Here is a 23,861-nt window from a genome sequence, read left to right as displayed (position 1 = left end):
TTCCAAGGGTCCCATGAGATGGAGGCTGCCCCACCTTCCTGTGACATTTTCACAAGACATAAAGCTCTATATACCCTAGGAGCCTGGGATCAGCAATCCACATAGGCCTGATTGTGTTCATCTTCCCTGCATTGAGAAGAGAGAGGCTGATTCAGCAACATCCCTTCATCCTGACTGGGTTGTTGGCCATGAAAGATGACTTTAGACCTCACAGGTCCTACCTAGCTGCCTACATTTCCTCCAGGGATCATTTCTGCATCTACCTTTGAGCTTCTCAGCAGCTGTAGGATTCCCTACATACCTGTATGGCAAGATCAAATCAGGACCTGCTGTTATGTGAAAATAGATTGAGGGAACAGAGTATGGTTAAGGGTCATATCATGTTCGATTTGGGTTAGGAGTCATTCTGCTGGATGAATACGGGTATTGGGCAACTGGGATATTTATAAGAATGTAAGGTGAAATGTGAGTATGAAAATAGAAAACTAGGTAAGATCTGAAGCACACAAGGTGTTGGGCCCTTGATTTGGATACATAGTTTTGAATTATGTTCTGCAGAGATGAATCCTCTAAATCCATATACAATGGCATGAGATCTTGTACCTGGCACTACTGAATGTAAAAGAGAACTTCCAGTGAAATACAGAGAGTAGGCAGGTTTCCAGACTAGGGTAAGGAAGAAGAGTGAGTTTAGGATTTGGACCAAAGGCCCTTTTTGCAATCCAATGTATTTCTATTAGAGTGTAAATAGGAATGTCAGCACACAAGAAGAGTCAGTCACAACAAGGCACTTGGGGAAATAGATATCAATAGGGATATTAGGAGATCGGGCAAGGTATAAAATGAGTGATAGGTCAGGGATATTTTCAACAGGGGGATGGTTGAATACACTATTCTAGGAAGAAACAAGTGTATACTCACCATAGGATTAAAATTTGAAAATAGGCAATGCAGACGCAGATGATTTTAGTAATCCACGCTCTCTTTAAAATGAGGCTTTGGGAGAAGAATAAGATAAGTGTGAGTTTTGCATTTTGTGTCCAGAAGATGATGTGATGAAAAGAATACATGGAGCAGGTGACATGTGTATTTCTTCCACCATTTCTGGGAGCATGTTTTGAAACCCTATCATTTAGAGTTTGTGGATAAAAATAGGTGTATCCTGGGTCTACGTATATAGAGATGATGCATGAATAGACCATACAGTGAATAAAAAGTAAAATAGTTTACTATTTTAAATAATGGATTGAAATGAGATTTTAAAAAATACATGAAATCTGGTATTCACATACAAACATTCAATCCAAGTAGTCATACATCTAGTGGTAATATTGGGGTTACTAATTACAACAAACTGTGTTTGAGTTTTGCTTCGAAAATGATATTAGGACAGTATGTGGCACATCACAAATACTCACAAGTGTTAGCTATTTCTTATTTACATAGCAATTCCATGTGGAAGAACATTTCTTCTGATCTATGCTCTAGATATGAGAGCAGATGATCTAGCTGGAATAGCACAGTTTACACTGGATTGTGTGTAGTGATTTCTTTCTTATCCTTGTTAGTCTTCAGATTTTATGAATGCACTTGACTTGTTCTCATATTACACTATGAAATTGGATATATTAATTCTTCACTTTGAAATCTTCCTTTTAATGCATTGGCTCAATTTACAACTATCATGGTTTTATCTTTGATTCAAAAACATGCACCCTTTTTCATCTAACCTAAGAGCTATAGATGGTATGGTGTTATTTTAGTATTTGATCTTCTTTTATGTTTATTATTTCTTCACTCATTGATATAGATTCTCTAGTCATTTGTTTACTAGAGCATGATAACCTCTAGAACTGGAAATTCAGTCATTCATTCAATAAAATATTTCTTCAACAAAGATCTGTTTATTCCTTGTGCATACTACAAAAGGAACAGTTCCCACACCTTTCAGGATGCTTATTGTGTAGTCAGCAAGACAGAGCCAAAAGCACATGATTATGATTAGAGATGTGCACCAATGTCATAGGTTGGCAAAAAGAAGGGCTGAGGGAGTTCAATAAATCTAGCCAGATTTAGGACTCACTGAGTATGTAGGAGTTGACCATGCACAGAGAGAGAGAACATCATAGACCATTCTGAAACACCTTAAATAGGCACCTTTCTATGTAATCTATGATCTTAATTACAGTCAGCTTCCTTCATCATGGAGCACAATGTTTGACATTCTAACTTGAATTAAACAAGAAATTCAGACTTGCAATCACTGCCTCCATATTAAATTATTCGAAGCATAATGATTACATTAAACCTTACTGTGTAGTATCAGGCAAAAAGATTGTTGATAAGGAATGTAGCATCAGCCCTACCATTTCAACTGAAAGATCTAGATGATGACAGGTTATAAAATTGACTCACCCCAAAGTAACAACAAGTTTAATATCAACTTGGAAAAAAATTATCTTAACATCAAAAAGACTTTGAAAGTTGTAAAGCAATTTTTTTGACTGTCAAAAAAAGGGTAGTAAAGAGGTAAGACATAAAAGAGGTAACATTCTTGGGGGTTTGGGGGGGTGGGGTAGGGTGGGTTCTTTTTTTTGTCTTTTTTGGAACTAGGGGTCGAATCCAGGATTTTGCAAATGCAGGGCAGACACTTTGCCACTGAGCTACATCCCAACCCAACATTCTTAATATATAAAGAAAAATTTTAATTGTAATAACCAAAGCAGAATACATGAGAGGAACAGACAACAAGAGCAAGTGTGCGCGTGTGCACACACACACACACAGACACACACATACACACACACACACACACACATTTAAAAATACCCATTAAACATATAAAAAGATACTCAACTTTATTTTTAATAAAAAACATAAATTAAAGCTACTGTTGGTGAGTCTTAGGGGAAATAGGTACTTATTAATCACTGGTGGGAATAGAAAAATGGTACAGTTCCTTTGGAGGGAACTTGAGCATTCTCTAACAACATATAAGTACATATTTTTTCCTTAGCAATCCCATTCCTGAGAATTTACTCTGAAGATGCACCCACAAAATACAGGAAAAAGAGGGGGAAACACTTGCATATATACCAGATTCTCTGTTGAGGTGTTTTTTATAATGATAAAAAGTTAGAGATAATGTAACTGCTATATGAAGATTGACTGAATAAACTATGATACATAGGATGGTGTAGAAAATAATTCAGAAAATCTCCATGAACTAATGAGTGATTTTTCAAAATATATTATTAGCAGAATTTATCAAGGTAGTTCACATTAGCAGATTAAGGGGAAAGATTTCATAATGTTGTCAACAATGCAGAAAAAGTTCTCAGTTAAGTTTGAAATACAGCCTTGATTTTAAACAATTCTTGGCAAAGAACAGAAAAACATCCTTAACTTGATAAAACATGACTACATGACATTTACAGCCCAAAATCATTTAATGATGAATTTGAACAAAACAAGAGTGTCTATTACTTCTTTTCATCAGAATTGTTTTGGAAGCCCTAGCTACTGCACTAGGATAAGAAAAATGAAATATAAAAGGGGGGATGTTCTTTATTTGCATATTTATGAATATATAGAGAATATGCAAAAAACCTATTCATAACTCATTAATAAGATAATGCAGTTTCTGGATATAAAATTTGTACAGACAAATCAATTCTATCTCAAACAAGTAATAGTTGCTTAGAAAATGAACTATTATAATATTTATAGTAGTATTAAATAATATCAAGGACCTTATTATAAATTCAACAAAAGAAATATAAGAATTTTATGTAGAAAATAAAGCTTTGTTGAAAGAAGGAAAAGAATATCAAAAGGAAAAGGAAACTGGAGTAATCTTGAAATTAGGGAAAAAGATGGAAGAGTGACTTGATAATTGTTATGGTTGGTGAGATGTTGAGTTGTATGTTCTCTTTTACTTTTTTCATTTCTCTTGATTGAATTGTTTATGAGAATGCATTTTATAAAAACAGTGAAGTCATTATTCTTTTTTTCATTTGTTCATAATAGTTATTCTTGACATTAGATTCATTTGGACTAATTATAAATGCATGGAATATAATTTGCTCCAATTCAGTCCCTTCACCCTCCCCATCCTCCCTCCCACTGTTCCCTTTGATCCACTTTACTGATCTATTTATTTACATTTTTTAAAATTAGCATCTTATAGATATTCAAAATGATGAGTTTCATTATAGTATATTCACATATGTGCTTTGGAAAGTTAGTTTGGGTTCATTTCACAGTTTTTCCCTACCCACTCCCCATTCCCTTCTTTTTCTTTTATTGATTTTATTTTTTTTAAATACATGACAATGGAGTGTATTACAATTCTTATAACACATATAGAGCACAATTTTTTATATCTTTGTATAAATCACATTCATGCCAATTCACGTTATACGTGTACTTGGTTTTTTTTTTTGCATTACAATTCTTATTACACATATATACCACAATTTTTCATATCTCTGTTTGTATATAAAGTAGGTTGACAGCCAATTTGTGTCTTCAGACATGTACTTTGGATAATGATGTCCATCACATTCATTCCACATTCATTAGGAGGCTAATCCCCTGCCTCCTCCCTTTCCCTCACTCCCCTCTTCCCTATCTAGAATCCATCTATTCATCCAATGTTCCTCCTCCCTACCCTATTATGAGTCAGCCTCCTTATATCAGAGAAAACATTTGGCATTTGTTTTTTGGGGATTGGCTAACTTCACTTAGCATTATCTTCTCCAATGCCATCCATTTACCTGCAAATGCCATGATTTTATTCTCTTTTTAAAAAGTTCATTGTGTATATATGCCACATTTTTAAAAATCCATTCATCCACTGAAGGGCATGTAGGTTGGCTCCACAGTTTAGCTATTGTGAATTGTGCTGCTATAAACATTGATGTGGCTGTATCCCTGTAGTATGTTTTTTTAAGTCCTTTGAGTATAGTCCAAGGAGAGCAATAGCTCGGTCAAATGGTGGTTCCATTCCCAGATTTCCAAAGAATCTCCATACTGCTTTCCAGATTGGCTACACCAATTTGCAGTTCCACCAGCAACGTATGAGTATGCCATTTTCCCCACATCCTTGCCAACACTTATTGTTGTTTGTCTTCATAATAGCTGCCATTCTGATTAGAGTTGTATCTTAGTTTTGATTTGCATTTCTCTGATTGCTAGAGATGTTGAAAATTTTTTTCATATATTTGTTGATTGATTGTATATCCTCTTCTGAGAAGTGTTTTGTTCAAGTCCTTGGCCCATTTTTTGATTGGGTTACTTGTTTTTTCAGTGCTTAGCTTTTTGAGTTCTTTATATACCCTAGAGATTAGTGCTCTATCTGATGTGTGAAGGGTAAAGATTTTCTCCCAGGATGTAGGCTCTCTGTTCACCTCACGGATTGTTTCTTTTGCTGAGAAAAAACTTTTTAGTTTGAATCCATCCCATTTATTGATTCCTGGTTTTAATTCTTGTGCCATAGGAGTCTTATTAAGGAAGTTGGGGCCTAACCCATATGATGAAGATTAGGGCCTACCTTTTTCTTCTGTTAGACACAGAGTCTCTGGCTTAATTCCTAGGTATTTGATCCATTTTAAGTTAAGTTTTGTACATGATGAGAGTTATGAGTTTTATTTAATTTTGATGCATATGGATTTCCAGTTTTCCCAGCACCATTTGTTGAAAATGCTATCTTTTCTCCAGTGCATGTTTTTGGCACCTTTGTCTAAAATAAGATGATTGTAATTTTGTGGGTTAGTCTCTGTGTCCTCTATTCTGTTCCATTGGTCTACCAGTCTGTTTTAGTGCCAATACCATGCTGTTTTTGTTACTATTGCTCTGTAGTATAGTTTAAGGTCTCATATAGCTATACTCCCTGCTTCATTCTTCTTGCTAAGGATTTATTTAGCTATTCATGGTCTCTTATTTTTTTAGATGAATTTCATGATTGCTTTTTCTATTTTTATGAGGAATGCCATTGAGATTTTGATTGGAATTGCATTAAATCTTTATAGTGTTTTTGGTAGTGTGGTCATTTTGATAATATTAATTCTGCCTATCCCAAGAGCAAGGTAGATCTTTCCAGAAATAGTAAATGAATTCAGCAAAGGAGCAGGATATAAATCAACACCCATAAATCAAAGACATTTCTGTATATCAGTGACAAAGCCTCTGAGAAGGAAATTAGGAAAACTGCCCCATTTACAGTAACCTCAAAAAAAAAAATAAGATACTTGAGAATCAACGAAAGAAGTCAAAGATCTATACAATGAAAACTACAAAACCCTAAACAGAGAAATCAAAGAAGATCTTAGAAGATGGAAAGATCTACACATTCCCTTCTTAAAAGGAGAAAGGGAGGAGGAGGGAGGGAGAGGGGGAAAAATATGATAGCCCAAAGGGTGGGGTTTTGGCTTGCTGAGAACTTCTAACTGAAGGAGATTGGAATCCCAAAAGCAACCTCAGAAGCAAAGCCTCTGCCCTCCTCCTGCTCTCCTGTCCTTCACCCTTCTCTCCCAAAGCCTTCTCTCATAAAACCTAGAAAGCTCTCTCTCTCTCTCTCTCTCTCCTCTACCCTCCCTGCTATTCCCTTCCTGTCCCCTTACCCTCCCTTCCCCCCTCCCTTAAAAACCCTCATTCCAGACAGGACCTGCCTTAGGTCCAGAAGGAAAGAAGGCTATACAGAGAGGCCAAGAAGAATCTGACCAGACAGGGCTTGTTAGGACCCTGGCAGCCTTTTACCATTAGCTCACACCCCCTTTCCAGTCATTTCTACATGGCCATCCATTCTTCATGGAACATAAACATAAAAACAGGAGTTTTCCCTGGATCTGTAGGGCTTTATTTCTGAAGGCTTTTAGGTCAAATAAACTTCTATTAAATAAATGTTATGATTTTTAAAATGTAAAGACATATACTAGCTCATAAATTAGAAGAAGTAATTTATAAAGATAGACTCTTTCTGAAACTCATCTGAATTTTTATTGCAGTTCCTGGACCTTTTATACAGCTATAGAATTAAGATACTGTATTAGTGATAACAGGATAAACAGTTTGGTAAGACAGAAAACTCAGAAAGTGATTGCCACATGATTTATGATTGAGGTGGGACTGCAGATCAGTGGTGGAAAATGTCAGTCTTTTTAATAAGTAGTGCTGAGACAATTGAGTATTTATGTGAAATTGAATGAAATTAAAGCTCCTACTATACACCATAGACAATAATTCTGTGTGACATATAGAATTAAGTGTGAATGGCAAAACAATAAAATGCTTTCAAGATAATACCTTTATGATTTTGGAGTGGGGTAAGTTTTCTTAAATATAACATAAAAAGCACTGATTGTAAAGGAAGATATTAAGAAATTTGATATTACTAGCAGTAAGTATTTATCATAATCAGAAGACACCATGGCAGACAAAAGTCATTCTTAACATTCAAAACTAATACTTGGTGTTAGAAGTTAGCAACCGTTGCTATCTTTTGGAAGAGTGAATTGGATAGGGTGTGGGGAAGGACACTCCCAGGAGGCTGATCATATCTTTCCTAGATCTGATGCTAGTTATACAGGTGTATTCACTTTGTGAAAGTTCAGCAAACTGTGCTGACAATTTGTACATTTTAAAATGTATATGCTCTACTTCAACAAAAAGTCTTTATAAAAGTAAACTACTAAAAAGCTATTTGTAAAACATTTGTCTAGCAAAAAATAGAGACCTCCTACAGCTGAATAAGATAGACATCTCAATAAAAAATCGAGCAAAATATTTGAACACACTTCAGAAAAGAGGAAATCATTTATTTGATTTATTCAAAAAGGTGCTCAACCTTATTAATCTTCAGAGGAATGCAAATTAAAATGATTGATCCCTTTATACCAAAATTGGCTAACATGAAGAATCTGAGAAAACAGTACCTAATGAGGAAGTGGAGCAATGGGAACACTACTGCACTTGGGCTAGGAATAAAAATTGGCACAACCACCTTGGGAAATGGATTGTTGTTACATAGTAGGTATGGAGGTAACATGCCAGGTGACTTAGTGATTCCTCTGTTTCAGAAATGGGTGCTTATGGGCACCAGAAGATGTTCAGAAGAGTATTTATAATAGCCTTGTTAACTATATCCAAACAGTTGAAGTAATTCAAATATCTATCAACACAAGAATTTGTACATAAACTGTAGCATATTTATACAGCCATGTACTACATAATAGAATGAACTTTTCTGCAGAAAAATTCATATATAATATACATACATGTGAATATGTATGTATATAAATATAAATGTATACATATTCACATTTTTCATAAAATTTCAGAGGTGTTTCTTAGCTCTCTGAAGTTCATCCCAGATGTCCAGGTACAAGCCCCTCTTGGAAAAGTACCCTCATTTGTCAATCAAAGAAGATGCATAAAAGGTATTATATATATATTTAATGATATCAGCCTGAGCCCATTTAGGTTTGTTAATGCAACAGTGGAATGCAGCCTCCAAGCCTTCCCATTCTTGCATTTGTCTGTATTGTCTTCATATTTGTTTAAATTAGAAAGTAATACATTTTTAACAGCATTGTTGAGGTATAATTTGTATATCATAACATTTCCCTTCTTTAAGAATAAAATTCATTGATTTTTGACACCTCTATAGAGTTTTGCATCTGTCATCACTATACAAGTTCAGAACATTCCCATCACCTCCCAAAATTTCCTCAAGCCACATTTGCCATCAATCAAATGTGTATTTTCAAATATAGTGTGTTGATTGCTTCATTTATTTCAAATAACTCATCATTAAAAGTAGCATAACACATTGATGAATAGAAACTTGAAAAACATTAACCAAAATCTTTTGTTAAATGTATTTTGAGGTTCTGTATACATACTTGATTAAAATCAGCTTATTTGCATCTGTCCTCTATTGGTAGTTTCGAAAAAGGGAACATACTGAACAGTTGATTTCTTTCTTCATATGTTCTTGGTGGGTGAATGTTGTCATGTTGTTCTGGGTGGGTTTTTAGTTTTAAAAATTTTAGTTGGTTTTGGGGAAAATGTTCAGTTATACAAATGGCCCTTTTATATGGCAGTCTGTATAGTACTAATTTCTGAGAATAAATCATACAAAATAGAATAAAGAATAGAAGTTAGACTATATAGTTAAATTAAAACATAAATATCAAATTGTAAATTATTCTTTATTAGGAGTAACTAAAGGAAAGAATGTATTGATCAACTCTGATATTAAATGTCTCAGACTTTAGAACAGAATAACAAGTATTTTAAAAGCTTTTCTTGTCTTTGTTCTACCACTTCATATTAAGATGCTGAGTATAATATAGAAGTACATATGGAATATAAATATTATGTGAGCATATTATACTATTATGTATAGTTGGGCTTCCTCAAGTGATGTTTTTAACAAACTTTTATTATACATACTATACACTATTATTATAGAAATTATTATTTCTGCTTAAAGGTGATTGTATGGTTGGGAAATGCAGATATATTATGTGTAAAATTAAATATTTTTCTAAAAAAGTATAAATCAGATGTTCATGAATTTTGGAAATAAAAATACATAATGCCTAGGTAGCTCTTAAGAGGTAGGCTATATCTTCTGTTTGTCAAAGTATTTACTCTGAATTATTGGTGGAGCTAACTTTTATTGAGGTTTCTCTGTTGCCAGGTACTTTATTACCAAGGTTGCCATCAGAACCGGGAATGACATTACTCACTATCAGGATTGAGAAAATTGGTCTGAAAGACGCTGGACAGTGCATTGATCCCTATATTACAGTTAGTGTAAAGGGTAAATAACTGGCAAATTGCATTATGCTTTTTCTCATATGGGACAAAGTTTTTGACAGGGGATGGTGTTTTATATGTGACAACTTACTTTAATGCATTCTATAATGAGGCAAAATCCTAGAAGAGATCATAACAGAACATAGTTCTGAAAGACTTACAAAATGTATTTCCTACTTGCTTTTGAGTTTGTATAGATTTTTGCTCTTCAGATTACAGCTAATGTGCGGACTAAACATACACATTGTCCTTAACAGCAGCTACAGCCTTCAGGATGTAGATTAACAATAGCACTTCTCACCTTCCATGGGTGTGTAGTTTTCTACACAAAGCCCCATGTCCTGTTTTCCCATCTCTCCTGCTTCAGCCCCTCTTCTTCCTCTGCTACTGAGGTATCTACATAGGTGAGTCCTACAGAGGCAGATGAAAATCAGGGGACAGGGAAGTAGGGTGCATCCATAACATCCATGCCCTGAAAGCAATCCCGTGGAATGATGATATGATTAAGGAATAAATTATACCATTTTACAGAAATAACTATAATTAGTACAAATGGCTTATTTTAATCTGTAGTTTTGCACCAAAGGAACAGATCGGTGCTGAAATTAAATGGAGGAACTTTTATCAATTGCAGAAATAAAGTCAGATCCATGGGTTAATTAGTGCTAATTAAAAGAAAAATATGATCACAAAGAAAAAGATTTATTTAAAGAACATAATCCACAGCACTAATACTGGTACACTTTTAAATTCCGATGTTACCACTTATCAAATATATAGTATACTGGAAAATATTTACATTGTTTGATAGACCATTTGTAAAACTGCATACTCATTCAGAAAGTATACTTAAAACACAAAAATATTTAATGATGTTGTAAATGTTAAGTTACCTTTGCATATGTTAAACTGAAATATTTTTATGTAAATATTTTTTAACTATTAAATGTACTAAATTGTTTTTGAGCTTTTTGAGACACATAAATGAATAACACATAAACACTGAGGAGTTATTAAATGAGTCCATGTTGAATTTCATTAAACTGAGATTTTAAAACCCAGAAAATTAAAACTATATATAACGTACCATCTGGTTGTTGTAAATTCAGGGTATGTTGTAAACAGTATAACCAGAATTTAGATAATATATATGAAAAATTATTCATTAACAAAAGGGTTTTTGTTGGCTGTTCTCATCCATTTTTGGTTCTTAACAGGGAAATTATGATAAGGTTAGGTTTAAAGGCTTTTCTAAATAAGCCATATACTTGATCAAAGTTAGAAATTGGTGGCAGAGCTCCATTGTGGCAAATTATATACTCCAGATTTTTTTTTTTTGCATAGAAAAATATAATGGGCTATTCCCTAAGGAAAACATGTTTGTTCTTTTTACCACTTCACTATGAAGATCAAGTTTTGTCCACTTGGCCATGTAAAGGCTTCCTTGTCCCCTTCATGAGGACTCCTATCCAGTCTATATTCATTTCTCTCCACATACCCCATGAACTTCAACAACTCTCACATACTTGCTCACACCAAATAGGAATTTCTTAGCCTGAGAATCTCCTCTCAGCTCTTTCCATGCCTCTTTAGGAACTGTAACCTTTGCAGTTTCTAGATTTTCCGTCTGCATATGTGAATGCTCATAAGCAGAAACTTATTTGTTTCTCCAGATCTGAATGGCATAGATTTAACTCCTGTGCAAGATACTCCTGTGGCTTCAAGAAGATAAGATAAATATGTTCATTTTAATGTGGACATTGAGCTCCAGAAGCATATTGAAAAATTAACCAAAGGTTTGTAATTATCAGTTACTGACTTCTTAAGGACTTCTTAAGGAAAGTACTTATCTGGGTTTGTGTTGATAGTGTACTTAAAACAAGATCTTATTTCACATAGTTATGAATATTGACTTAAAGTCAAATCAACAATTTTTTTAAAATATGAGAATTAGCAGTTGCATTATCTAGTTGTGTAATAATGTGGTTAAATATTATTTGACAGGGAAGTATTTCTCATAATACAGAGTTAAGGAAAGCAGGTTCTCTAATAATTACCTTAAGTCCTTTTAGGAACCTAATGATTACTTTCTAACAGTTCAGGAATTATTTTTTTTCTTTCAATAAGATGCATTGGGTAAAAAGATACTATAACTGGCAGTTAGTTTGTAAGAATATGGAAAGGACAATCTGGGCATGGTGGTTTCAGGAGGGAGAGAAATAAAATATCAAAGGAAATCTTTTAAATTTCTATTGTAATATAGGTGCTTATTGAAACCATTTCTATAGGTACTGCTGATACTTAAGTAACTTCTGTTTTTCTTGTGGTATTTAATATTTTATATTCTTTGGTAGTTTATGATTCTACCTGTGTACATAACTTACATTCTTGCTATACAATTTTGTTGTACTTTGTAGAATTAAATGATATGGAGAAATGTCACTCAGACATGGTAGAAGAGTTTGGAGTGACAGCCACAGTGAGTTATCAACAGTTGTGTCATCAGACTGTTTGACACATGTTACTTTGTAAAATCATAGGCTTCTGGTGACACATAAGAAATGTGTAGTCTCTGGCTTATGTGGTTTGTTTTAATTCCTTAGGTGCAGCTATCTTCTTTGAATTCAAACACTACAAGCCTAAAAAAAGGTTTACCAGCACCAAGTGTTTTGCTTTCATGGAGATGGATGAGATTAAACCTGGGCCAATTGTAATAGAACTGTAAGTGACATACATATAGGATTCATACTGTACTAATGGTTACTAGTTCATGTTTCTTCTTAGTCCCTCTTATCTAGAATGTAACATTGGAGTAAATCAATCATCAAAGTATTTTAAACAATCATCTTTCTATTGTGGTTACAGATACAAGAAACCCACTGACTTTAAAAGAAAGAAATTGCAGTTATTGACCAAGAAACCACTTTATCTTCATCTACATCAAACTTTGCACAAGGAATGATTCTGACATGAGTAATGTGGAATTTCTGTGAATTATACCACTCAGTAGAAACCATCATAGCTCTGGGTAGCATATTCATCCTTCAGGAGGCAGGAAGTGAGCCGTACCTATAGGCCAGTGAGTCCATTGCAAAGCTGTACCACAGAACTAAAGTCCAGCACCTCATTGTTATGACTCCTTTGGATACAAGGTTTATTGTAGATTTTGAAACATGTTTTTACTTTTCTATTAATTCTGCAATTAATAGTCTTTTTCCTAATTTACCACTGTTCCTACCCTGCTTCCTGGAACAATACTGCTGTAGTAGGTATGCTCATCTTCAAACTTTAAAATACAGCAATAAGAATGTGCTAGAGTTTACACATTTGCTCACTTTTGCTCCAATATGGTCTTTTGATTTGAATTAACTTCAAACTTTTGAATTGAATTGGGTAGGATAGTTCCAGATTGCTTTGAAAGGAAATTGGATCAGTTATGGTCTGTCTTATAGGCTGTTCCTTAGAGCTGGACTAAATTCACCCTTATCTGATAGTTCTACTTAGAAATAGTGTGCCTTGACCAGATCAATATCTTATAGGGGAGTGCCCCCCAGATTGTAGCTGTGATTTTTTTCCAGATGACCAGATTGTTTTTCTGAAAGTAAGCATATTTTTAGTCATGTTGATTAGTTGTTCTACATCACATTGCTATTGTTTCTAGGGTTAACATTAATGATTCTAGGGTTAACATTAAAACCATCTCTCTCAGAATAATTACAAATTTTTGGGTGGGTTTAAATCATGTCATCTAAATATAATTGAGTCAGATGCTAATGAGATACTGCAGGAACAACTGCTGTTTTTCTGACAACTGATAGTGAAACCTTAAAACCTGCATACCTTGTCTTTATAAAGTGATGGGTATGCAAAATCTGGAAAGATATTCTATTTTTTTAAATATAGGTAGATACAACTGCCATTTATTTCCTATTTAGATATATTGACATTCATATGAAAATATGCAGATCATTAGCCTATTGTAATTTCACCATTTACATTACTTTTAACTTAATGATGAGACATAAATAAATCTTTCATAGTACACAAGGTGGATATTTGATACACAGAACATAAAAGTTTTGTGAGGAGCTTTTTTGTGGGTTACATGTAGAACCCATGTATTTTAATATTCACAATTTTAAATGAACAATGCATGAAGGGAATGCAATACTTGGCCTATTTTTAAACTAGTGTAAACCCTAATCATACCATCTGTTTGCTTTTTAAAACGAATAACAGTTATTTTAGCCCTTGCACTTCAAGACATCTAGTCTTTAATTTTTCAGTTGTCTGTTAGGTCAATTTTGTTTACTAGATGAATGTTAATAAAACTATATGAGGCTGAAAGAATTCTCAACCAAATTTAGTCTTTTCTTTCATCTGAATTGGGTTAATTTCACAAGTGCAAAAATAGTTCAGTTTACAGTAGTTCTAGGAAATGAAGAATTTGCCTTAATAAAATGTTCACTCAACTGAAACTCTGAGTAGTCAAAATTTCTAGACTGTAAACTTCTCAAGAGAAGGGCCTCATCTTCTCCATGTCATGCTTTCCAAGGTGCTTGGCAGCAATCTGTACCCTGTGGAGTACTCAGTACCTTTTTGTTTGATGTTACTGATGTTGAAGTTGCTCCCTTAAAATCTACTATTAAAATGTAGCAAAACTGATACATTGTTCTTTCTGTTTTTTCATAGACTATAAAACATGTATATCAAAGTGATAATTTAAAAAAAACCTTTTTTTTGGTTGTAGATGGACACAGTACCTTTATATTTATATGTGGTGCTGAGGATCAAACCCAGTGCCTCACAGGCAACCCCAGCCCCTCAAAGTGATAATTTATATGAAGAAACATTTAGCATCCTTCACATAAGAATGCTTTTTTTAACCTCTATTTATTTATGTGATGCTGAAGATTAAACCCAGGGCCTTGCCTGTGCTAGGCAAGTACTCTACCACTGAGCCACAACCCCAGCTGCCACCAAAGAATGGGGTTATATGAAAAAAAAAAGGATGCTTTGTATGAATGTCTTTCATCAGCATTAAACAAACTTAAATTGAACATTGTCATTAGCTTAGCTTTAATTCAGACCTGAATGACCAAACCTCCCCTGCCAAAAAAGGTGGTTTTATCTTGAAGCAATTAACACAAAACAATCTGTATCTCACAAATTAGTTGTTTAAATTTACTTTCTAGTGTGGGAGGGTATGAGTCACTGGACAATAATTACAACTATAGCAGTAATACTTTCAGGTTGAAACACTACTGCTTCACAAATGAAATGATTTTAGTAACTAAACTCAAACACAATTTGCTGGAGAGGACTTCTAAAACTTTTGAGATACAAAAGTATAATTGAATCAAGGGACAGTATTCTCTCACAACTGGTATATGGGCAGCTACCTTGGGCTTTGCTACAGAAGTGGTACAATCAGATGGATGTAAGGAGAGGCAACTATGGGTGGGTTCAGAACTGCTCAGATAAACTACGTAGAATGCATTATAGCTTACTAATAGAATAAATACAAAAAAGGCTTTAGAGGGAAAACTACTGTTGCTTTGAATAAAAAAATAAATCTGGCTTTCCTTGAAAATCTATCTTCCTAGCTGACATCACCTTTATTTAAATGCTATTTTAAAATTAGAAGTTATAGTAACTTCAGCATTGCCTTGTGTCCTGTAGAGGTTGAAAGATACATTCAAAATTGGTGTTTGTGACTTAAATTTTATTTTACATGGTTAAAAATGGCATAAGCTATTATATGGTTTTCCTCTTACACACAGCTGCTGCTTCTGATATTAAATGGAGGCTATGTAGATTGAATTCTTCCTAACGGACTCATTCTTTTTGATTCTGAGTCATCTTCAGAAGTTTAGAGATTTTGTTTCACAGAGATTTTGTTTCACACTGAAGCTTTTGCCCCTATTTTGAGAATACTTAGGGGACATAAAAAGAACAATGATATGTTCTAGGTTTCAACAATCCTATTACTTTCTAGTAAAGAATAGAAGAATGTGGTCTAGCAGTAAACATAAGTACCAGGCTTTTATAATTTTATTTAAATCTTAAACCTCTTAAAATGTACTGTTAAAATTGCTGTAATTAAAATTACAGCTCTGGAGAGCTAGTTGTTAGGAACATTGTTTTAAAGACAGTAGTTACAGATTCAGGACTTGCTTTAATTGATTTTTAAATAAAATATATTTGAGTATCTGTTAAAAAAAAAGAATTTAATTCAGCCCATAGTTGCTGATTAAAGACATTATAAGCCTTAGAGTTTCATTCATTCTTTCTCAGAGGATTATACTTTTCTAATTTTTTTATCATATTCCTTGAAAATCAGTGGCAAGGTATGGGAAAGAGAAGAGTGTGTGTGTACATTTTTTTTAAAGAAATTTCCTTATTATTTTTTTTTAAATTAATTTTTATTGTTGGTTAATTTCCTTACTTTTTATAGACACAACATACCACCCTATATTTTACTGTTATAATGCAATAATGGCAAAAGCAGTAGAACTTCAGGTCAAACAACTCTTGCTACTAATGTAAACTCATTTTCAGAAAACCATTCTCACATGAACAGTGGTTAGAAAAAAGTACATGAATGTGCTACAAAAATAGAGCCACAAGACTTCTCACAAGTAAAAGAAATTCCTCTGTATAAGTCCACAGTTGACCAAGGTCCAGCCTCCTTAACAGTGAGCAACAGGAAATATGCTGCCAAGTCACCATCTTCAGTTCTGAGAGTGAGTTTACATGCTTCCCCAAAGGCACAAAGTCTCATGACGATCCAATGAATCAACAGACACTTGGGAAATATTAATAAACAATTTTTTATGAACTATTACAACAAAGAACTTCAGCAAGAAGGAAAATGAAGTTTATGATCTTTGAGTAAACATTTTTAGCATAACAGTCTCTGTGACCAGATATTTAAAGAGAAAAATCAAGGTTATAAAACACCATTTCTCTGTTATCAACTGGAATACACTAAAAATAGGATAATGGAAATACATGTTCTTAAAGCATTTCCACAGGAAATGTACATAATTATGACATTCTAAATCATTTAGCAATTGTATATGCTACATTAACTAAAACAAAGGTATTCCTTATTGCACGTTTTAAAGTTGGAAGGATACTCTAGTTTAAGTGGGGGATATTTAGGGGGAAAATATTTTGGCTCCAAATGTATACTGCGCCAAGGCAGCTTCATTCTAAAAACATAAGGCATTTAAAATAAACTTTTATATTTTCAAGCCAATAATCCTTCAACACAATGAATAGTTCATAGTCCACTTTCTGACTAAGTGTCAGAGGTTAATTTTTTGGGCCCTGTTTTAAGGCCTGTGAACAGCCCTCACTACTCTGAGAATCGGGTGTAGGTGGAGGTTCATCTTTAAAGCCTGAAGACATTAAGTCTTTTGCAGCAGGTGGTGGCCCATAGTCTTGGGGACCATGAGTTGGAGGTGGTAATGGGGCACCAGGAATGAAGTACTCTCTTGGGCCAAATGAGCCTAAAGGTCTAAATGGTGCAGGTCCTGGAAAAAAATCACGAGGGTCAAAAGGCAAATCCCATTGTCCAGGTGGAACACCTGGTGCATATTCTCTGAAGCCTATTGGTGGACGCATACAAGGACCTGGAAAATAAAAAGGAAGTGATGTAAATACCCAGAAATTTCTGAACTTGGGTGATTTCATCAACTGGTGAACATCCTGACTTGCCAGATGAGGCAAACTGAAATAGAACAAGTTTAGGTTATAGCCTGGCCAACCAGCCATGAAGCAACATATTAAGGATTTAAACATGGCTCTACCTAACTCCAGGCTTATCTTTTTTCTTTCCCTACTATATAATTGCAGAATTATTTCTATCTCAAAAGAGCTCCATTTATATTTGGAAGTACTGTATTACCATGACAAGATGATAGATTATGAAATAAGAACTTTACTACATCAAAGAAATTTTGATAAAAGGAAATCCCACTATTTATTATTGTATCCATTAAAAATTCATGAAGTATTTCAGCATGGACTTTACACATGCCATCAGAATCAAGGTGCATGCCCCCCTGGAAAAGGCCTTCCACAGCCACCTAATTAAATCAGCAACATTTATTAGGTCACTGTTAAATCCTCCTCTTTAACACTTCCCTCTGACTTTTCTCAAGGTAAGGAGGGTTTGACTTTTCCTTTTCCATATTCTATAACCTACTGCTTATGCTTCCATTATGGGTGATTACAAACTTTATGTTATAGGATTTTCATATCTGTGACAAAATTTTAAGTTATGGCATGTGTCTCATCCACCTTTCCATCTATTGCAGTGCATATCAACATATTTTCAACAAACATCTGCAGAAGTAATATTTGTGGCTTTTCTCTATATAGCCCCTTATCCTTGTCTATGAGATAGCTATTGCCTATCTCAGTATAAGATTATGTAGTGTCCCATATATCCCAGAAAACTGGAGGAAAAGTTAAAATGTACTCAGCTGTATCCTTTCATTGTTAAGACCTGAGATAGCAACCAACTGTTTTAGCAAGCAATAGAAATGAAAGATGAATGTGATTTATAAGTCAATCACTACTGTTCAGATCATCATACCAAATGGTGGAGGAATTGGCCGAGGTCCAAAAGGCCCACCGAGCTGAAATGGCGGTCCATACCAAAAGGGAGGTGGTGGAGGCCGTCCCATTGGGGGTTCCATAGGGGGGCCCATGAAGGGTACCCCTGAGAAAGGAGGGGGCCCTTTCATAGCCATATTAACCTGCAATTTAAGATTTGAAAGCAGTTAAAAGTTTTAAAATTCCTATGTATTAAGACAAAGTACCAACACCGATAAAAGCTAAAACCCAAAACAGGCACCTGTCCAGAGAATACCATCAGTGCAACAAAACTCTACCCACCCCTCCTGTGTATTCCCACTGACAGCTTACAGAAGTTAGAAGGATTCCACAAGAGGGAGCAGTTTGTTAGTGATTATATCTGCACAGGAAAGGGAAAGGCAAGAGGACTGGCAGAGGTTATTAACAGAGGTGATTTCTGACCAGTATGTCATGCTGTATTCACTACAACCTATTTCAAAGGGAGTCCCCCCCCTCCCCCCATCACTTCCCTTTCATCACAGTAGCTCATTACTTCCATATTAAGAATGAACAGAATAAAATGAAAAATACATTCTGTACCCATGTAATAATAGCTACTATTCAGAGTATCTTCAGTAAGTCTTTCATAATTATTCAACCTCTGAGATCTTTAAGTAGACTGTCTTGTTTTAAATAAGAGGGAACAAAAGCAAATGGATTATGATAATTTGTTGAAGGCCACACTGCATATTAAAGGGTCTCAATCCCAGGTTTGCCTCCAAGCCATGCTTTTCCCACCTCTACTCCTCTATAACAACGGGTGTTTGCTCTCTTTTAAATCTTCTACTACAAAGGGGTTTGGGGGTCTTATCTAAGCTGCCCTTAGATTTCTCCAGAAATGTATATTCCTGGAATATGTATACACTGGAACTTGAGAAGTATTTTCCAACACAATGCTATATACACAAATTAGGAAGACAAGGCTTTAATATTTACTTTCATTTTACTGTACACCATTTGAAATATTGATTTATCATTTCCTATGAGTAGTGAGTTTGAAACTAAACAATTAAAAATTTATTTTATTATAGAGCTGCAGAAGACCTACCAGATATAATAGCAACACAGTTACAAGAGAATGCACTTATGTGAACAAATGAGACCATTGCTTGGGACTGGCTCAAGAGGTCATTTCAGATTATCATTGTTGCACTGAAAGAGTATTTCACTTTCAGAAAATCTGATACCAATCTAATTCAAATCACTCAAAATAGGGTTTGCACAAATGGAGAAATTCTTAAATAGCATTCTTCCAAACAAAAATAAAAATGATGAATTATATAATTTATAATGAATTTACTTTGCCTTAGAACATTCAACACAAAACACCATATAAAGTTAGAGTGATAACTTTTCACATTCTGTAGTTCATTATAGTTGTACACACTTAAGCCACATTTTCAAGGAGAAAAGTAAGCTCAATATTGCATGCAGTTTAAAGCAAACAAGATCAGTGTCATGCTCTGAATATCCTTCCCAGAAATGCACAGAATAAAACCCAATTCAGTTCTCAACCTCTAAGTACTTACTCCAACTGGATGCTCAGTTAAAGAAGTAATGGTAGAAACTGAGGGGGTCTCAGGTTCTTGGGGAACAGTTTGCTATTTAAAAAACAAATGGGATAGTACAAATAGAACACAAAGAAGGATAAAGCAAAGAGCAAGTACTGTAGGAAAGCAACATGTTCCTGCACGACCACGTGATTCACAGTAACTACAGAACTTACCTTGCCCTCATCCGTCACCTTAGCTGGAGAAGAACTTTTGGAGCTGCTGTTCATGTGAGCTGGACCACATCCTGGGTCTGTTAGAGATCAAAGAATGGATTCAGACTTATTCTAACATGAAGAGAATAAAAATCCTGCATCCACAATTACAGATTCTTTGAAATTACTTGGTCTCTTTACCAGAGGCAACGGGTTTCCCAGATGCCTCAGAAGACCATTGAGTACGAGGTAAAGGTCCATCCATTGACCCTTGGGAAAAAAGATCAGAGCCCTTGTATGTATTTTTCAGAAGAAATAAACCACTGGTGGACAGGTCAGGGTTCAACAATAACTAGAAAGCAACATTAAAAATGGGTTGCTCAGGGGTTGGGGTTGTAGCTCAGTTGCAGAGTGTTTGCCTAGCATGTGTGAGGCACTGGGTTTGATTCTCAGCACCACACCATCTACAATTAAAAATATTAAAAAAAATGGGTTGCCCAATACATAAATCACAATTTATGAAGAGACTTAAGTAAAATAAAGAACTGCCTTGGGTTGATAGAACAGCAAATTAATACGTACTGGTCCTAAACTTTAAGCTACAGACTTGAAGTATGTGTAAGTTGGCTTTTCTTTAGTCTGTATAACCTGACTTCCAATCTTACCAAGACTACAGTCCTATTTAGAATTGGAAATAAGACTCAGTATTTCATATTGGAAATATGTATGCTACATAAAGTTTAAGGCTACTTTTATAATATTTGGAAAAGGAACACCATAGAGATTTAATTTAAAGATAAAGGTTTACACTTCACAGTGTAAAATTTAAAAGAAAAAAACAATACAGGGACCTCGAGGAAAAAAAAATGTTTTCTATTCTAGAACAGATTTTACAGAAAACATTCATTAAGATAAAGTAAGAAATTATCTTCTATATATTGTACAGGCCCAAATTCTATGTTTTCATTAGAATATTCAAAAGGGAAAAAAAAACAAAACCTTGAAGTAGTTTAGTATAAAGCAACATATAAATGCTCACCAAAACCATTTCTAGGCATATCTCTTTGATTAATAGTAGCAGAAGGAGGTCTCCCAGCTGGCTCTGCTGTCAGTGAAGGGGAACAGTCTCCACCACTCACGGGGGATGGACCAAAAGAGCCATTATGGTTCAGTGGACCTAAAGACAACAATGCCGTGTTACTACTTTAAGGCAGCCTTCTCCCTGACACCAACCCCCACACCTCCCGCTTTAGCAAATCATTCAGATTATTTCATAACCATTACACACAGAAATAAAAAGTAATTTACATACATTCTGCACCAAGAAATAAAATAGCTCCTTTTACAAAGTGCCCCCTACCTCTCCGAGGAGGATTTTGTAAATTTGGTCTCCCTGGCATTGGTTTTACAATCACAGGTTCATCTTGCCGCATTGCCATCTTTTGGGTCATTTCCAGTAGTCTTGAATATTGAGAAAGAATGGGCTGAATTATGAAACAGCAATCATAGATAATATCTAGCATAACCTTAAAACACTATAAAACATACAGTAAGATACCAAAAATCACATACTTCTGTCTCAAATTAGCAGCTTCCCTTTTCTCTTCAGCTATAGCTCTTTCTGCAGAACGAGCTTTGAGCTATTAAAGAGAAAATATTCAAATTCAGTTGCGGTAGACTATGCAAAAAATAAAGAAAAGGGGAAAAAAATCTTACCCAATTATCATGAGCTTTCTTCTCATGCATAGCAATCTGAAAAAGACAACACATTAAAAAAATGTTTTTAGGAATTCATTATTATAGCCTATAATTGTCTGTATTAGATATCAAAGAATTCTGCAACTACAGGACAGTATTAATTACTACCTGGTTTTTAAATGAGCGCTCGGTTTTCTGTAATTCTTCTTCCATCTCTTCAATTCTCTGCCTAAGAATTACAACAATTGAATAAAATTTGAAACATTCTGACCATTTTCCCTTTATTCCATCAGCTATACTTTTAAAGACTTTTATCATACATAAGAAAAACATTTCTATAGTTATATGAATCCAGTGTGATCAAAACTAATACTACAGGCCAGGTGCAATGCCACATGCCAGTAGTCCCAATGATTGGGAAGCTGAGGCAGGAGGATCACAAGTTCGAGGTCAGTCTCAGCAATTAAGTGGGAACCTATGCAACTGAGACCCTGTGTCTCAAAGTAAAAAAAAGGTCTAAGGATGTAGCTTAGTAGTAAAGCACCAAAAATAAATAAATAAAATAAAAACCTAATACTAATAACTTCTTTATCATTTAATTGCTAGAGATTCTGAATTGATAAATTATAATTTCCTTAACTGTTCATCAGTGTGTTCTCAAGTAATTCTGCTAGAAATATCTTCCTCCTTAAAACTTTTTCTTTTTTTCAAATTATATCCATAGAAGATTTCCAAGGTCTATCAAATGCCACACTTTTGTGGGTCTTGATATAACACACAGCAAACTGATTTCTTAAAGAATTACTACAACATACAAAACCCCCAGAACTGTTTGCATTGACCAAGTTCCCTATGGTCTTGCCCACTGGGTACAAGTAAATTTTTGTTAACATTTTTCATTTGTTAAGTTGAAATTTATTTTTTCTCCTGTGTGAATTGAATGTGTTCATATCCTCTTGTTATTTATACTTCCATGCTATTTTCTTCTATCTTCATAATGTAAAAAAAAAAAGATTAAAAAGAAAGCTAACACTAATTCATTAGACACTGACACCCTCCTTTAGAAACTGAACTCACTTGTAATTTTTAACTTCCTGTACAGCGGAAACCACCTTTTCATCTGCAGCTGACAGCTGCTGCTCTTTTTCTAGTCTCTCACATTCTTCTTGACTCTGTTTCCTAAAATAAAACCAGTTATCAAATCAAAAGTTTCTCTTTGTGAATATCACTTCCCACAATTCTATAAAATGCTTAGGCACATAAAATAGGAATTCAAACCTGCAATTTCATAAATCAAACTCTGGCAAATCACTTACATTTTCTAACTTCTCCTCTTAATTCTCTACTTACCAGTAAATAAAATAAATGTGAAAACAACATGTGCCCCAAGGGCAAGTCTCCTGTGTGTAAGATAATAAAAACTCACTTTACTTCAATGTGGAAGATCAGGACTGATCAACCTAACATAATTAAACATATTAGGATAAAGCAGGGGATAATTCTTTTCTCGTTTCTGCCATGGATAGGACACTAAGTATATCTTTGTCATGGAGGAACTCTTTTCTCAATCCAAGACTGGTACCATAATAAACATATAGTCAGTCAAAGAAAAAATCTAGAATATATCTTTTAGCTATGCAATTAACCACAGAACATTTTTCACACTTTAGATATCTATTTCAAAAGAATTGTAAATTAAGCAAAAAGACAAATCTGAGTTTTGATAATGTCTATCAACCAGAAAAAGAAGCTAAACTGACCCACTATCAGAGTATTATCTACTGACAAGTTTTAACTCTGATCATGAAACTCAAGATGTTCATCTACTGACACAAAGGTAGCCACATTTAAGGATTTAAAAAATACTATTTTCTGCTCTCCTTGTACTACTTTAGCCATAGTTCCAATTCAAAAGATAATTAACTTGAAACTTAATTTTCCATAAATCAGAACTACAGTAAAAAAGGATTACTGATACCAAATA

At 34.4% G+C, this 23,861-nt stretch overlaps 1 protein-coding gene and 1 pseudogene across 1 annotated transcript in view; one reads left to right on the top strand and one right to left on the bottom strand.

Moving 5' to 3' along the window:
* The window catches only part of LOC143388238 (ephrin type-A receptor 6-like), a 339,823-nt pseudogene extending 327,273 nt beyond the window's left edge, over positions 1 to 12,550 (top strand).
* Positions 12,551 to 17,145: 4,595 nt separating this feature from the next.
* LOC143640119 (transport and Golgi organization protein 1 homolog) overlaps positions 17,146 to 23,861 on the bottom strand; it is a 39,472-nt gene continuing 32,756 nt past the window's right edge. The window contains exons 19-28 of the mRNA XM_077108049.1: positions 22,955 to 23,056; positions 22,046 to 22,106; positions 21,896 to 21,931; positions 21,752 to 21,819; positions 21,540 to 21,640; positions 21,219 to 21,356; positions 20,381 to 20,449; positions 20,201 to 20,277; positions 18,434 to 18,596; positions 17,146 to 17,465 (exon numbers count right to left, since the gene is read on the bottom strand). Of these exons, the coding sequence (XP_076964164.1) occupies positions 17,146 to 17,465; positions 18,434 to 18,596; positions 20,201 to 20,277; positions 20,381 to 20,449; positions 21,219 to 21,356; positions 21,540 to 21,640; positions 21,752 to 21,819; positions 21,896 to 21,931; positions 22,046 to 22,106; positions 22,955 to 23,056 (1,135 nt within the window). The remainder of the gene's footprint in view (positions 17,466 to 18,433; positions 18,597 to 20,200; positions 20,278 to 20,380; positions 20,450 to 21,218; positions 21,357 to 21,539; positions 21,641 to 21,751; positions 21,820 to 21,895; positions 21,932 to 22,045; positions 22,107 to 22,954; positions 23,057 to 23,861) is intronic.

Source organism: Callospermophilus lateralis, unplaced genomic scaffold (assembly GCF_048772815.1).
Source record: "Callospermophilus lateralis isolate mCalLat2 unplaced genomic scaffold, mCalLat2.hap1 Scaffold_122, whole genome shotgun sequence".
In the NCBI taxonomy this organism is placed as follows: Eukaryota; Metazoa; Chordata; class Mammalia; order Rodentia; family Sciuridae; genus Callospermophilus; species Callospermophilus lateralis.
The sequence above is the reverse complement of the archived record's forward strand: the minus strand, read 5'-3'. Positions and strand labels throughout refer to the sequence as shown.